We start from the raw sequence: 17,192 nt of genomic DNA on the forward strand, positions 1-17,192 counted from the left end.
GACATTTTCCACCATTGAGTTCTTCACAAAATTTTTCTTCAGCAACCCATGGAGACACCATTACTGTAAAGCAGGCAGCAATCTGCTAGATCTGCATTTCCTAACATGTGAGGTTCCTCTTTTCATGTCCTCTGATGTCAACTGATGTGATCTAAAAGAGTACTACAGATCACAGTAACCCTGACAGTGCTACCTGAGTTTGATCTGTATCCTAACCAGCAATTCCAAGCTGCCCATTCTGAGATTCTGAAGCCTACCTGCAAGCATTTCGGTGCATCCATTTCGGTGTGGCCAGAGTTATTGAGCAAGCCTCTAAAGGGGAATACTGTAACATGAACATATTTAATGTGAAACAGTACAAACAGGTGGAGATATAACAAGTAAAATCCTCAGATAGTGAAACATGTTCCAAAGTTAACTTTCCAGACACATTTATTGGGCTGATAACATCAAACACAGTGTATGACCATTGTAAACAAATAAAACAGAAATAAAAGGCATCAGCTCAGACTGAGAACTGCTGCAGAATTCAAAGTGCGCCAAGCTTTTTAAAATTCTTAACTTTTTGTCTTTTTAATATCTTCTTAATATATTTTTTGAATGTTATTTCATTATTTTTTTCTTTACACATTCATTTTTCTTTTGTATTGATAATTATAATATGTACATATGAGGCCAAGACACCAGTAGCTTTGAGACCATATGAAAGCTTTGGAAGTTGTCCCATGGCATTACTCTAGTTTTGGAAAATGACAAGGTAAGGCTGTGTTCCCTCTCTGTTGGTTTTGCTGATTGCATGCCCTGTTGGTGACTGAAATGAAACGTCCACGTGAGTCTTCCTGATGGCTCCATATTGTTGAGCAGGGGAAAGGCAATGACTTAGTTCTAGGAATTTCTTACTGATAGCAACATCTTTTATCTACAAAGGTCCCTAAGGTTGTCATAGTGGTTGACTGGCTACCAAATAAATGCTTCGTGTTTTTTTTAGGTTGTCTATTTTTTGTTTTCTCCCAAAAAGTATTGATATCAAAATGTTCATATAGATATAATTGTTCAGTGGGGGAAAGGACCTGTTAGCATGTGTTTGATCAAAGGTTCAAACAGTTCTCACTGTATGAAAAGAAGAGTCTCTTTCCTTGCAATGCAAAGTTCCTTCATTTAAATAATGTCTGGTGTTATTTGTCTTTATACAATGCCATGAAAAAGTCTTAGATGAGATACAGCCTCGAGACCAGTTTTCTTCTTCATTCTTCCCTGCCTCACTTCTTTTTCTATTTCTCTCCCCTCATCCTGAACTCCATCTCTGTCTCGTCTTCACGTTCATCTGAGAAGGCTACTTCAGCAACCACTCGTTCACTGGAAGAGAGAAGTGGGACAGGAGTGGACATACAATTATATATAATTATATATGAACACAGTTATATATATATATGCAGCGCTCTTCACGGTTCAGCTGTTCTCTGACATCATCCACCCCGCACCATTTTTCATTTTTAGCCAGGATTACAGTTTAAAATGGCCTTAAGTGAATGCCATAAATGTGTGTAGATGTAGGCAGGAGGAATTTGCTACAGTCTGTTATCATGATCGGCTTTGATCTGTTTAGCTCAATTAATAGATAGGTTATGAATCTTTGTATTAATGCATCTTGATAGATAATTTATGTTTATCTGTGTATGTTTATGGAAAGATTTACAGATTTTTCATAAACATTTTTGAAGGACCACATGGTTTCAAGAATGTTGCAAGAAGGTGTATTTGAGACCAAAGCCTAATTGTTTTCTTAAGCCTAAGCTGAGCAGTTCAAGTAGGTTTTAGTATCTAAGACTGACAAAGTAGTTATTGTTAGGTCTAATTGTTGAATGTTTGTCATTATGCTTCTTAAATTTGTAAGGTCTTAGTTCAATCTATAGGATCAAGACATTCCTTTGTCCCTGACCACCTCTCCAGCCACTCTGTGCTGGGGGAGGATTATTACACATCCCTTGTGAAGATTCTGTTTGATGTTTGGTAAGCTTCCTGCCCTTTGTATGGCTTCACTGTGTTATCTATGGTGAACCATACATTGGGTGTGGGGGAGACTACCCTCTTTATGACCAGGATGTTGTAGAAACAGTTGTGTTCAGGAAGACACACATTCCCACACACACACGCACACATATACACACAGTGCCTTGCCTTTGTAACCATTTGGGGGTTTTACGTGGGCGGTGCTTTTGCTGTGATATGTATTGTGTGAACTGTTTTCCCAATAAAAGGCAGCAAGCGGAGCCCGTCGTTGGGGTCATTTTGTGGTAGACACCGACGAGGCCTCCCTTGCAAAGCAAATCGATGGATCGCTGACTGTCTTGTTTTCTTCATAATGAATAAGTCTCTAAACCAGTGGGGCTTGTGGAAACACAGTTATCAGTACCTAAATGTAACAAATTGGTTTTCAGTGTCTAAACATACACAAGTTGTTTTTGCACTTGGAACTTACTAATGTAAGTAATTGAAAGAAAAAGTAAGAAAGTGTAAACATTGTAAATCATCACAAAACTCAAATCCAAACCTGGACACAAACCACAGACTCATGAACTCCAGACTCCACCAGCATCATTCCAACTTCCTTAAAGCTTTCGCTCCTTAAAAGAGAATCTTTAAGAAGTAGTGCAATGCACTACTGACAGGAAAGGACACCTTGTGTGCGTGTTGGCACCATTAAACAGAAAGACAGTGTTTGACATTGTGTGACAAGAATGTGGGGTCATGTTTCTGTAAGAAAGCAGATACATTTCCCCTTTTAATGAGACATCCCCACCCTACTTCATCCTGAAGGTCCTCAATTCTCAGAACAATTAAAAGAAGCAGGTCTACATTGGTGTTTTCGCAACAGAGAGTGCTTTTTGTTTGATGCTCAGGAGACTCTAAGGTGGGTGAATTTCTGAAATCTCTCCCCACAACTGCTCCCTAGAATAATAATTTCATCTTTTAAGAGGAAGGCAAGGGAATGTCAAATAGCTGAACAGAGAACCAATGAGAGACTAGATACAGACGACAAACCCTCCCTATGCTCCTGAGAGCTATGGTAAACCAGGATTCAGCCTCCACTTATGGATACATAAGTGAAAGGAACAGAGATGATGATAATTATGGAAAGACCTATGAACACATACTTCAAGAAGAGGGAGGAGCATAAGGTGACATATAACAGCAGAGGAAGGTGTACACAGATCAGGTACATCCTATAGAGAAGGTTCAGTCTCAAAGAGACAGACTGCATGGCGTTGACAAGGGAAATGTAGCAAGGCAGCAATGGACAGTAGTCTCTAGGATGACTCTGGAAATCAAGAAGGAGTGAGTGAAGGCGGAGCCAATGCTTAAATGTTGGAAGTTGAAAAAGGAAGAATGTTGCAGAGAATTTAGAGGGGAGTCAAGACAGCCTCTGGGTGGTAGGGAAGAATTACCAGAATGCTGGAAAAGTACAGTTGAAGTGCAATGCCAAGATTTTTTGTCCGGTGTATGGCAAAGAAAAGTTCTCATATGGAGATGTCTAGAAGCTGGACACTAGGTAGGAGAAAATGGTCTGTTTCAATTAGTAAGAGATTAAGCTGAAAAGGATGTGCTGCAGGTTAGAGTGCTTAGAATACAATTGGAAATGTACTAACAAATGGAAAGACCACCTTACCAAGGTGGTAAGGAGATGTCATCTGAACCATTCCTCTGACCTGAGGAGTGGAGACGAAGTCTACTGGTACTGATTTTCAAGAACAGAGGTTACATGGAGATCTGTTATAACTACAGGAGGATAAAGATGATAAGCCATACTATAGAGATATGGGAAATAGTTGTTGAATGTTAAAGAGGGAAGTGACAATTAGTGAGCAGTAGTGGCTTCATGCTGAGAAAGAGCACTACAGGTGCAATTTTTGCTTTGAGAGTGTTGATGGAAAACTGCAGACAAAGTCAGAACAAGTTGATAAAAAGCGTAAAAGTACATGAGGGTGGTGCAGGGCATCTATGAGGACAGTGAGAAAGCAGTGAAATGTGGGGTAGGAGTGACAGATGGATTCAAGGTGGGGTGGGATTACATGAGAGATCAGCTCTGAGCCCTTCCTATTTGCAGTGGTGATGGACAGATTGACAGATGAGGTGAAGCAGGCAAGCAAGAGTCTCCATGGACTATAATGTTTGCAGAAAACATTGTGATCTGTAGTGAGAGTAGGCAGCAGGTGGGAGAGAGCCTGGAGAGAAAAAGAATTAAAGCCTGGAGAAGCAAGAAGGAATACATGTGTGTAAATGAGAGGGAGACAGTTGCAAAATTGCAAGGAGGTCAGTTATACAAAGCAACAGACAATACACAAGAGAGGTGAAAAAGAGAGCGGGTGGGCGGAGATGAGTGTCACGGGTGATTTGTGACAGGAAGATAGCAACAAAAATGATAGGGAAGCTTTACAAGATGGTAGTGAGACCTGCTATCATGTTCTAGTTTGGCAGCTGTGGCAGTAACAAAAAGGCAGGAATCAAAGCTGGAGGTGGTAGAGTTAAGATTTTGATTGTGACTGACCAGAAAGGACTGATTAGAATCAGGCATGTCGGAGGGGCAACGTTCAGCGTTTTGGAGACAAAGTTAAGGAGGAAAGGCTGAGATAGTCTATATGTGCAGTGGATGGATTGTGGATGTGCTGGGCAAAAGATGTTTAATATGCTGCTGGCAGGAAGGAGGAAAAGAGGATGATGACAGATAAGATTCATAGACGTAGTGAAGGAGAGTCAGTGTTTCAGAAGAGAATGCTTGTGTTGTGAGTCCACTGTGATGACCTGTGCAATCAGCTGAAAGAAGAAGATGATCTCATTTCTTATTTGTGGGGATCATTTTATCAAAATGAATGGTTTATTCACTAAGATAATTGCTGTAATCTGGACCTAGTTCCAGGCTGGTAATGTGTAAGCCCAGAATTGAGAAATACTTTGAAACTCTGTTGCCATTTTGAAAACAATTTAATACAACATTAGAATAAAATAGAATAGTCATTTCTTGTGATTGTACATGTACAACAAAACTGTTTCTGATGTGCTTGTTGTTGTTTTTAGCTTCTATAGGTGTAAAGTGTAAAAGATTCAGTACTTTTGTTCATATAATGTACATTTCTTAAAGCTTTCCTAGCATTTTTTGTTAGTAGTTGCCTAGTGTAGCACATTCAGTAAAGGAGCAGTCTTACATATCTGTAAGTAAATATTGTTTAAATGTCAGACACTGAGAAAGTTACCCAAACCAGCCATTTGTAGAAGTAGTTTTTACCTCGGTACTGGAGCTTCTGGGCCCTGTTGTTTGGGCAGTCTTTGCCCTGCATGCTGAAGTTAATATTGGTGCGGATGCAGCGGTTGTTTAGAGGCTGCACAGGACGAACGTTGTCACTCATGCTTAGAAAGATCTGAGAGGGCTGGTTCTGGCTCAGCAGCCGCAAGGAGTGCATCTAACATCAAGACAGAGAGAGAGAGAGTGAGAAAGAGGGGGAGGGAAGAGAAGCAAAATTGGCTAAAGTATCATGGAAATGTGAGCCAGCCTTTTTTATTCACTGCATTAATTTCCAGCAAGGTCTGAGTAGAAGATTACACACAGGAGGAGAGATTTTGGAGGAAAAGCCTCAATGTGAGTAGACATATTTCACAGAGTAATTTTTTGAGAGAGAATCCTGATCTGAGACAGGTAAGCCCCAGTGTATTCTGGGAGCTTTGTTTCAGGTCTGTGCTGGTGGATGAGGCTCACCTGCATCCGTGTGAGATACACTGGCTTGTTCATCAAGATCCACGTGGCAGTCTCAAAACATGGAGGGATGGTCATCGATCCATCATATGTGATAAAACTACTTGTTTCTGGATAAATCTCCTCTATGTTCAGGCCATTCAGTAGATATGCATCATCTGCAGGGTAAAAAGGCAGAAAACCGAAACAAAATGAGATCTCTAATGTTTCATCGGAAGACACTGGAAATGTAGTTGTACAAAAATTGTATTCCACATGTAAAAATTAATGGATTTGTAAACAAATTACTAAAAGATTATCATATACTGTGATTTTCTTCCAAGCAGTAAAGCAATCATTTTATTTGCAGTTATGCTAGTTTGTCCAATTATTTTTGAGTCTTTAAAAATGGGGAACTATGTCAAAAAATGGCTGTAATTCTGTAATCAGTGCTGAAAGTTTTCAGTCACGTGTTTTTTGTTTGACTTTAAATAAGTGGTAGTATTATAAGGGAAAGATATGTGAGAGCTAAATCATTGTCCAAATGTTTTTAGATATTCAGAAAGTAATCAGATCTGGGAGTTGGACACTGGCACCAAATTCAACCAACCTGACCAAGGAGAAGCAGCACTCCATTATTTAGAGACATGCACAACTCTCTGGTGTATATCTTTATGGAGACTGATTCATACAGCACAATTGTTAGAGTACCATGCAACGTAAATGTGACTGTATATAAAGGATGCACATAGTCACTGTGACATCGCTAATTGGTTAATGCTTAATGAAATCTTTGAGCTCCACATTTTTCTTCTTGATGTTTGGAATCTAAATCCAGTCCTCCAAGTTGGCAAAAAACTTGTGATTGACAGATTATTAGTCAGTGAGCATTTCCTTACTCTAACAGGGACTATAATTCACAAAATGTTGTATTTAGTATGACCTAACATTAGTGATTCAAACTAAAGTTTCTACTGAGTTTCCCATATGCTTCTATACAGCCTGAAGACTTTTTGCAACTAGAGGATTAGCCACATGTTGGTCATTATGTAGGTTTATGGCACATCTGCATTTGCTTCAGTTTTTATTAAAGCTTGCAGGTTGTTTTGTTTTGGCCATAGCTCTAAAAATGAGTCAGTGTATGATTTTAATGAAACTGGTTTCTCAGCCGGAAAAGGGTGGAGTGCCCACTCCGGGTCGGGGATGAGTTCCTGCCCCAAGTGGAGGAGTTCAAGTATCTCGGGGTCTTGTTCGCGAGTGATGGGAGAAAGGAGCCGGAGATCGACAGACAGATCGGGGCTGCAGCTGCAGTAATGCAGACGCTGCACCGGTCCGTCGTGGTGAAGAGGGAGCTGAGTGTAAAAGCGAAGCTCTCAATTTACCGGTCGATCTACGTCCCTACCCTCACCTATGGCCACGAGCTGTGGGTAGTGACCGAAAGAACGAGATCGCGGATACAAGCGGCAGAAATGAGCTTCCTCCGAAGGGTGGCTGGCCTCTCCCTTAGAGATAGGGTGAGAAGTTCGGCCATCCGGGAGGGGCTCAGAGTAGAGCAGCTGCTGCTCCACATCGAAAGGAGCCAGCTGAGGTGGTTCGGGCATCTGACAAGGATGCCCCCTGGGTGCCTCCTGGGTGAGGTGTTCCAGGCATGTCCCACCGGGAGGAGGCCCCGGGGCAGACCCAGGACACGCTGGAGAGATTATATCTCTCGGCTGGCCTGGGAACGCCTTGGTATTCCCCCGGATAAGCTGGAGGAGGTGGCTGGGGAGAGGGAGGTCTGGGCCTCTTTGCTTAGGCTGCTGCCCCCGCGACCCGGCCCCGGATAAAGCGGATGAAGATGGATGGATGGATGGTTATAAAATTCAGTATTTAACATAAATTGCTGAGCTGATATTTTCATTCATACAGAAACTTACTAGGGTACTCTAACTCAACTGCAATTGTAGAACAAATACAGTGGATGGCATAAATCTGTGTACTCCAATTGAGTAGTAAACAGTGAAATACACTGGTGTAACAAATAAGCTGTAATTTGAGTCACTTCTCATACGGAGTCTGGTTATCATTACAACTCTTTCATTTTTTCTCACTTCTTTCATTTGCTGTTCTGTGAATGACAGCTTGTTGGTGTGGCAACACAAAACCTCTTTTATTCAAACTGTCTCCACTGTCAGGATGCTAATTGGACAGACTACAACTTCCTCTTCCTCTCTTTCTCCCCCTCCATTCGCTATAACTTGCTGTCTACTAGTCCTCTCATGACAAATGGGCTACTGATTGTGCTGAGGTCACAGTGGTGGGCTGCTGCAGCTTTAATGCTGAATCAGCTGCATCACTACTAAATACTAACTGATGCATCAAAGGAATAGGAGCTGTGAAAAAATAAAAAGCACTTTAGGCCACTCCACCTACACTGATATTTGATGGTGTGGATTTTTAATGTATATGTATCTTCATATACACCTGAGTGTAAATCTGTGCTTTTGGGAAGAAAAACAGAAAAACGCTGGGCTGGTAGCATTATTGGCTGTGAGAGGGATATGCCTAAGGACTCATGGGTATGAGTGGGTGGTGTGTGACAGCATCTGTATGTGTGTTTCTGTGAGTCAGTGTGTGCGAAACAGCATATCTGACAGAGTTTTGACAGCTGTTAAAATCCATGCTTTTTTGCTGCTCCTCCTAGTGGACCCAAAAGATCCACCTCTGCCACCCAACAACACCCCCACCCCCAGTGACATGGTGTTCACAGACCACATGAGGTTATCCGTGATGTACAGCCCCAGTAACTAGCTGCTACTGACCACCTCCACAGCTGTGTTGTTGATGAGAAGTGGGACGTGGCTGGGTTGGTTCTGATGTTGACAATGACCTCCCGAGCTTTATCGATATTCAGGTTGTTGATTCTGACCAGCCCACCATGTACTGTGTCATCCACAAACTTCACGATGTGATGGGTAGCAACCCTGGGGATGCAGTTACGTATCAACAGGGTGAAAAGTAGAGGGTTCAGAACACAGTCCTGAGGGCTCCCCTCTGTGCTGAGGATGATGACACTGGACAGGTTCTATCCAACCCAACCATGCAAACCACATGAACTGTGATCCACTTGGAGCACTATGCAGAGCATGCTGCTTGGCCAATTTATGATTGGTGCTTTAACAACTTATTACACACAACCACCTACTTTTATATGTTATTCTTGTGATGGTGTCTCTGTTCAGCATTCGATTCAGGAATGAGTTCGAGGTCTCAGCAATCTAGAAAAAAGAGAAATGGAAAAAAGAGGGTCAAAAGAGTGAGGTTAAATGGTCACATAATGAGTTGAGAGCTCTGCTCTTGTATGATTAAACGAAATTTAATATATTTGGGACAGTACTTCCAAGTATAATGAGAGTGTATTTTTTTAATCTATCACCTTTTTAGGAGACTATTAAAAAAGCCTCAAACACTGTGCTCTAATGACAGCAGAACTTGAACTGAAGTCTGCCTCTGTTGAGGTAGCAGGAGTTGTAAATGTCTTCATGGGAGGCAAGTGGGTAATGGATAATTTTCTGGGCAGTGGAAATGGCCCTTATGAGTGCACTTCACTCTGCTGAGAAGCAGATGGCAAACCATGCAGACATGCTTTAGGTCGACGCACACTCAGTAGAAGAGTGGAAGAAGGAGACAATCAGTTTCTGAGCCAAGTTGTTAATTCTGTGGATCCACAATAGACGGAAACACTGCTGGGCCAGTTTGACCCCTGTGAGTTTTACTACTGGGTTAGGTAATGGATTCCATGTATAGCTCTTATTTAAAACAAAGACATAACCTTGTGATTTTCTTTTTGCTTAAGAAGTATATGAAAATGAGGATAGGCTACTGAAACCCCCGATGTTTGTTTGTTTTTAGTTTGCATTTTCCACACATTTTTACTATGATTTTGCTTCCTTTGTTATTTGATTATTGTATACATACATCCACATATTCTTACTCATGTTGTGATATTGAGTTTCATCTTGTGGCCCAGTCTCACACACTGCTGAATTTGCATGCTGATGAAAGTGGAACTGATATTCAATTGACAAGCAACTCACTATTTTCTGTAGGTAAACAGTTGTGAAACATTTTAAAGTGTCCTCATCAGTGCGTGCTTGGAGAAACAGCTAAGCCGTAAGATGACATTTCTTACAGCAGCTTTGCAGTCATTTAGGCACTTATGCTATTACGGAGCAGATATCCAGAGTAGGTGTACAGCTAATTGTCAAAACAAGAATAATGAAGGAATATGCTAGGACAGTACCATATAAACTTACCTGGATGAATTGCTCTGGAAACACAAATTGCTAAAGACAAAACAAACAAACATTCACTTTCCTTGTGGCTGGGGAAAAAGGCTGTTACTGGTATAGTAAGTCTCAGTTTCTGGCTACATGCCTGTTCAAAAGCCTGTCCTCCAGTTGTCTAGTACTGAGATAATTCCTAGAATACTAGGTATGGTAAAAATCAAAGATTTATTTTTTTGTCTAACCTTGCCTGACATGAACTCATGAAAATCAGATTTTTGTTCAGCTAATGGCTTCAAGTCCATCCTTTACTCTGACCTCCATAACTAAAATGAAAACACACTGTCAAGCAAAGCTTTGCTGGGTGTTGGACACAGCTTTTGGAGTTTATTTTGTTTTATTGAGCGTTTTTGTGTTATTATGATTCAAGTTTCACAGTCCTGAATTTATTCTTGTTATTGTTTCGGATTTTTCTGCTGATCTCAGTTTATTATTCCTATAATCCCTTATTTATTGAATTCCTTAATTATCAGGTTTATGAGGTTCCCCTTGTGTTTTGTTCCTCACTTCCCATGTGTGTGTGTACCTTTGTCTTGTTTCCATTTTCTGTTTACATGTTCCTCCTTGTGTTTCACTCCATGTTCCCCCTGCCTGCCTCTCTTGTGTATTCATGTATGTACACTGAATTATGTCAGTGTTTCCCTCTTTTGGCCCCCTCCTCTGTCTTTCCAGTCAATTCTGTTCTCATGTGCGTTCCTCCCTCCCAGCCATGTGTCTTGCCACATGTTGAATTTGTGTCTTAGTGTTTCCTGTTTTGTTTCGGCAGTCTCTTGTGTTCAGTGTGTTTAGTTTTGCTTCTCTGTGTCATTATTTCTATTCGTCCCAGCTGTGTATGTGAGAGAAACATGGCATTGTTTCTCTCACATATCCTATCAAATGTGGGACCTCATATAGACAGTTCTTGCCAAATCATGTCCAGTCAACTAAATTTACCATAGATGGGCTCCAATCAAACAGAATGCACCCGAGCTCAAATATGAGTGTAATTGTAAAGGTTTTAAATAAATGGTAAATGGACTGATTCTTATATAGCACTTTTCTACTCTCCTGGAGCACTCAACAAGCTTTATACAACATGCCACCTTCACCCATTCACACCTATGCTTTCTACCTAACATTCACACACATTCAGATTCATACTCTGATGCATGCATCAGACAGCATCAGACAGCAACTGGGGGTTAGTATCTTGCCCAAGGATATTTGACATGCACACTGGAGGAGCCAGGAATCTAATCACCAACCTTCCAATCAGTAGATGACTTGCTATACCTCCTGACCTGCAGCCACCCACATGAACTTACGTAGATGTTTTATTTTTTGTGCATTTGAAACAATGTCAAACAAATGTTTTTAGCTTTGTGATTATATGGTATTGTGTGTAGAACTTTGAGGTGAAAAAAATTTATTTAATTTTTTTATTTTGGAATTTTCCGGGAGCACTCATGACTCATGACAGTGAGTTCCACACTCATAGAAGTCATGGAATTCTGTCAAAGTAGGAAAACTGCTTTAAGTTATTCTTGAATAAGTATATTGTTACTGGCTTGTAATACTTAAAAACTGATTAAACCAGGTCAAAATTAACATGGCGTTTATGCCCAGATTCAGTATGAATGTATAAAACTCAGAATGTAGCAATTTGCATTCTACTGGATTTTATTGCTATAAGTCAGAACGCCATAGTAACTGTAAGTTGTTCTGTGTCAAGATAAAATTCCATTTCTGTGAGTGAATACAAGTACACATTTGTATTCGCGCAGTGATTAAACATATGTATGAGGTTTACCTTCATGAATATAGACACTATGACCAGTCCATTGGGGCTTTTTGCAGCTTCTGTATAATTTGTGTACAGCTCATGATTGTAGTGGATCAGCTGAACCTGGAACATAAAGAGAAGAGAAGTAGGGAATTACAGAAAGAAAAACATCAGTCTGATAGTTTTAGTTTAAACATCATGAAGGTGCTTGAAACAGTTACTATAAAATAGAAACCTTTGAGCACCTTTGTCAAGAATGTATAGTTGCCTTGTACTGATACTCAATCATTCACTTAAATCTTTCTTTATGGCTAGCATATCAGATGATTAAAAAGGGAAAATCAATACAAATCTCTGGTAAATTAAAATGGAAGCAGCTGACATACAGATAGTTTGTATACTTAATGTGTATAAGGACAGAAGTAATATGAAGGACATTAAGAGACGGGGATGTTCTGTCATTATTTGCTCCAAGGCCAGCCTGCTGAGAAAGCTAAACAATCTCCCATTGCAAAAAATGTAATCATCCTTCATGCATCAAAAACTATCCATCCATCCATCCATCCATCCATTCGCTTCCGCTTATCCTTTTCAGGTGCTGGAGCCTATCCCAGCTGTCATAGGGCGAGAGGCGGGGTACACCCTGGACAGGTCGCCAGTCTGTCGCAGGGCCAACACACAGGGACAGACAACCATTCGCACTCACATTCACTCGCACATTCACACAATGGCAATTTGGATTTTCCAATTAACCTATCCCCTCAAGCTGCATGTCTTTGGACGGTGGGAGGAAGCCGGAGTACCCGGAGGGAACCCACGCAAACACGGGGAGAACATGCAAACTCCACACAGAAAGACCCCGGCCTGATGGTGGAATTGAACTCAGGACCTTCTTGCTGTGCGGCAACAGTGCTAACCACCGTGCCACCGTGCTGCCCGCATCAAAAACTATTTACTATTTTTTCACAAAATATCTTCTTTGCTTTAGGGGTTACAGTTCCGTTACAGTTACTCCTAACCCATAGCATTGTGGATGGTTGATTAGCTTAGCATTTGGGTCATAAATAATAAAAAAACTATACCCATAGTATTTTATCCAAGCAGACAAATATTAGCACAGGAGAAAAAGTCTCCTTTTTTGGGTATTAAAAAATCTGTCACTTACTTCTTAGATTGGCAGAATGCCTAAAAATGTATTACCTTTACGTTATAGTTTTTCAATATGTGGTAATACACAATGACCCCATGAATACAAAGGTGGTAAATGACTTATTTCAAGCACAAACGGCTGGCAATAATTTTCAGATTTTTCTCGAAGGCTTTCCCTCCTCACCTCCATAAACTTCTCCTCACTCACTGGCAAAGAGCATACTGTACAGGGGTATATAAATAAACAATTATAAGAGGAGAGTAATTATGGAATACTTGATTGGGAGAGTGCAGCACAGCAGAACTTCTATAAATGCAATCAAGGCAAGAGAGGAAGTGATTAGAGTCCTTTGCTGATCTGATTAGATTTTTAGGTGAGAGTGGCAGAGGCAGCCAAAAGAACTCATCCCCACTCTCCCAATGACAAATTGCCCAAAGTGTGCTGCTGGTGGGCAATAAAAGGCCAGTGTGGGCCATAATAAAGTGAGAATGTCTGCCAAATAGAGAAGGAAAAAAGAGCGAGAAAATAGAGGTCGTAATTAGACACAGAAATAGTTACAGAAAGAGCAGAAGAAGGTAATTTTATGTGTGAGCCTACTGTACCTCATCATTTATTGCAGCTTCGGGCTGTTCAAACAATTCACACTAACTATTAAGTTCAACACCTCTATCAATGTAACAGGAACATGTTACTTAGATTCAGCGGTAACGCTGTGTTTCATTCTGCTGAATATTATGTAGTTCCGTAACACTAGAGTTCTGAGTGGGAAAAGGCCTACAATGCACAAGAACTTCATTGGAACATTCTAAGTACTATAAGTCAAGTAAGGTAAGTTCACAACCCATCTTTCTAAGGTGCTTGGAAAGAAAAGCGTCTGGACTTCTTTAAGATGTTTCAGCTCTCATTCGAGAAGCTTCTTCAGTCCTAAAAGCAATTGGTGGGGAGCCCCAGATTTTTAAACCCTATGGGAGTGTCCCCAAGAGGGTAATGGACCCTCATGGACCCTATTGATCTTCTACCTAATCACACGAGCCAAGGTGTGAAAATGGATGTGCGTCACAATCAGCCAGGGTTTTGGGTGAACCCATTGTGAAATCTAGCCCCACCCTATCATGTGATTTACTGAGGTCAAATGGCCTAGAGTGCTCCACCAGTTGCTCTTCGAACTGAAGTAGCTTCTCGGATGAGAGGTGAAACGTCTTCAAGGAAACTTAAAGAAATCCAGACGCTTTTCTTTCCAAGCTCCTCAGACTACAATGATCTGGATGACTGAAAACACATTTCACATTTTTTTAACTAACTGTTTTCCCTTGTTTGATTAGGTTTAGCCATCAATAACTTTTAGGTTTACATCCTTTCACAACTGTAACTACATGTTTGAAGGCAACAACAAACATCTACAACAAGCCTCTCCTCCATTCTTTTCCATTATCAACAACACTGAAATCTGTAGCAAACAATTATATTTTAGTCATCAAGGGACTGCTATTTAATATCTTCCACACACTGAAAAACACACAAAGCATTTAATGTATATTGTCAGAGCTAGCTTTTCAGAGCTAAGTTCTTAATAATCAATTTCAGGAATGGCAGAAAGAGATTTCATTATTACGACTTACATTTGCAGAAGCATTACCATCAAAAATTTCCAAAAACATATAACAAAAAATAATGTTTCGGCTTAAAGCTGAAAAATATGGGATTCACCTAATACATCAACAGTAACAATGAAACAAGGCCAGCATTAAGTCAAACATCAAACCATAGCTTGTTTGATAAATACTGGAAATATATCAAAAGATTAAAGAATAATTTTGCACATGATTCCATGGGAAATCTTTTAAAAAAACAACCACACTAAAATTTTCCACTGAATGCAGCTCTTCTAAGTACTTGGTGAGTTAGCAGCTTCTTTGGCCATTTTTAGGTCAGTTAAACCTGGGTGGAAAGCTGCACTGAATGAATAGGGTATGAATGGTCACTATTACTCACAACAAGGGGTCATGACAGTCTCTTTATGGCATGATGGCTCGGTGCCCTCAGGGATAGGGAAATATGGAGACAGCAAGTCGATACGGGAAAGAAGGGTGCTTAGCACTAACAGCTTTCTAAGCGCTGGGCTGGAAATGATGCTCCCCATCTCAGCTTCAGTTAATCCTTGGACCCTTCTTCAGATTAACAGGATAATGTATAGTATCAAGAAACCTGCAAATGGAGAAGTCTTGCTGCCATGTACAAATATGCTGATCACACTCTAGATTTGTATCTGCATTGGCTTTTTGCTGTCGTTTTTCACCATGTTTTTTTTTCTAATGTGACAGAATTAGAAGCATCTCCGATAAAATCTGCTGTGCTAATACAAAATAAACTGCAATGGTAATTGAGCATAAACCCAAATTTCGCTTTTTTTTTTTCTTCACTGATATTTTTCTTCAAAACAAGCCATGACTGGTGTTCTGATGCAATTTTAATCCAAGATCCTTCACAACAAAGCTACTGTGGTGCAAATGTGGGTGTAATGTTCCATTTAATAGTGATTAATGATAATTAGAGCAAGAGAAAATAAAATAGGAAGAGTCTCCTCATCTGCAGCTCTGTGACCAATAATCTGCCGCAGCAATATTAGCTCAATGGGATTTTCTGTGTGTGACTATATTTGAAATAGGATATCCAAGGTATGTTTCTGTGGCTGATGGGGATTTAAAATGTTTGAAGCGACTGCCTGTGGCAAATCCTTTTCAAACACCTGACAAGATTTGAATTAAATGTATCTGGAGCCCCTCTTCAGAAATAAGTGCTGTCTCTTTCTGTCTGTGGGGCTGACACTGTCAAATGTATTAGGTGTAAACCTAATGTAATCCATTAAAACTAATATTGAATGGTACTTTCTTAAGTTATTTGTCCACGATCATGTTATTTTATAAGATAATATAAATCGGTAAAAAAAAAAAGATGAAGGAAACTGGTCTATTCCTACTGATAATAAGGTTTCAAATGACACCAAAATCTGACATTGTTTTTCAGTTTATGAGATAAAAGTCTCTGCACACATAGGATTGGTTATTGGTTATAAGGACTCCAGCCACCCCAGCCATAAGCTGTTTAACCCTTTAAGAACCACAGAACCAAGTCCGCCAGAGCTTATATTATATTTTATATGCTGTAGTGCCATTTTTGGGAGCATTTCAAGTTGATATACATCAATACAACCATTATAGCCCAAATTTTAATAATATGTCTGCATTAAGTGCATAGTAATTACATAAATTGCAAAAAAGTGCAATAAACTACAAAAAAAATAAAAATCATTTTTGTTTTTTTAACATATATTTCTAGTTAGAGAAATTTAAGAGGCTTATCTCTCAAAACTGCAAATACAAAAAAGTTGCACAAAATAGTTTCCCACCACAGGAAATTTAATTTAAGTGTCTTCATATTTTTATTTTTGAAATACACCAATTTTTATATAATCAGAATCATAATCAGAATCAGAATACTTTATTGATCCCTGGGGGAAATTATTTTTTGTTACAGTGCTCCATTTTAAACCACTCCATATACTACGGAGCCCCGGATCCCGAGTTAGTTTTGAGAGGGAAACACATCATCACGTAGCAATTTCATTTTTTTTTTTTTGCCTGTCCCGTTTGGCTCTTTTGCCTTCAGAATTGTTGTCTAAAGGCAAAGAAAGATGCCCAACGGATTTACTTTACCAAATTGACCATCCCAGCCTTGCCATAATGGTCCATTTGATTCACCTTTTATTGTTTATTTTATTTTCACTTACTGAATACGGGATAGACTTGACTGGGGGAAAGAAGGGGAGAAAGAAAGAGGGAAAGAGAAACAGCTGAGAAGAGGGACGGGGGAGAAGGGCAAAAAACAAAAACCAACAGAACGGGCAGAAAAAAAAAAAAAGAAATAAAAAATGCATCTATCAATCACCTGGATCACCTGCTTAGAAAGAAAAAAGAAAACAAGCAGAAGAGAACAAGTGTAATAGAATAAACAACATCACAATGATATATGGGAATATGACAGTAAATACTAAATATTAAACATTATTGTGCAGCACATAAGATCAACAGAACACAGTGTGCTTTGAGGTAGGAGCCAAAAAGGGTGTAGTTTGTGGGTGTGATCACCCGTGTGTACACCTGTGAGCATGGACGCGCTTGTTTGTTTTTTTTAAAGGTTCCTACATGTAATGATCTGCTAGAGGGTGTGGGG

The 17,192-nt window shown here is 40.0% G+C and overlaps 1 protein-coding gene across 1 annotated transcript in view; it reads right to left on the reverse strand.

The window, feature by feature from the left end:
* Positions 1–598: 598 nt before the first annotated feature.
* ca10a (carbonic anhydrase Xa) overlaps positions 599–17,192 on the reverse strand; it is a 289,525-nt gene continuing 272,931 nt past the window's right edge. The window contains exons 5-9 of the mRNA XM_026177459.1: positions 11,840–11,935; positions 8,910–8,982; positions 5,750–5,904; positions 5,282–5,456; positions 599–1,356 (exon numbers count right to left, since the gene is read on the reverse strand). Coding sequence (XP_026033244.1) covers positions 1,334–1,356; positions 5,282–5,456; positions 5,750–5,904; positions 8,910–8,982; positions 11,840–11,935 — 522 coding nt within the window. The 3' untranslated portion in view covers positions 599–1,333. The remainder of the gene's footprint in view (positions 1,357–5,281; positions 5,457–5,749; positions 5,905–8,909; positions 8,983–11,839; positions 11,936–17,192) is intronic.

Source organism: Astatotilapia calliptera, chromosome 8 (genome assembly GCF_900246225.1).
Source record: "Astatotilapia calliptera chromosome 8, fAstCal1.2, whole genome shotgun sequence".
NCBI classification, from domain to species: Eukaryota; Metazoa; Chordata; class Actinopteri; order Cichliformes; family Cichlidae; genus Astatotilapia; species Astatotilapia calliptera.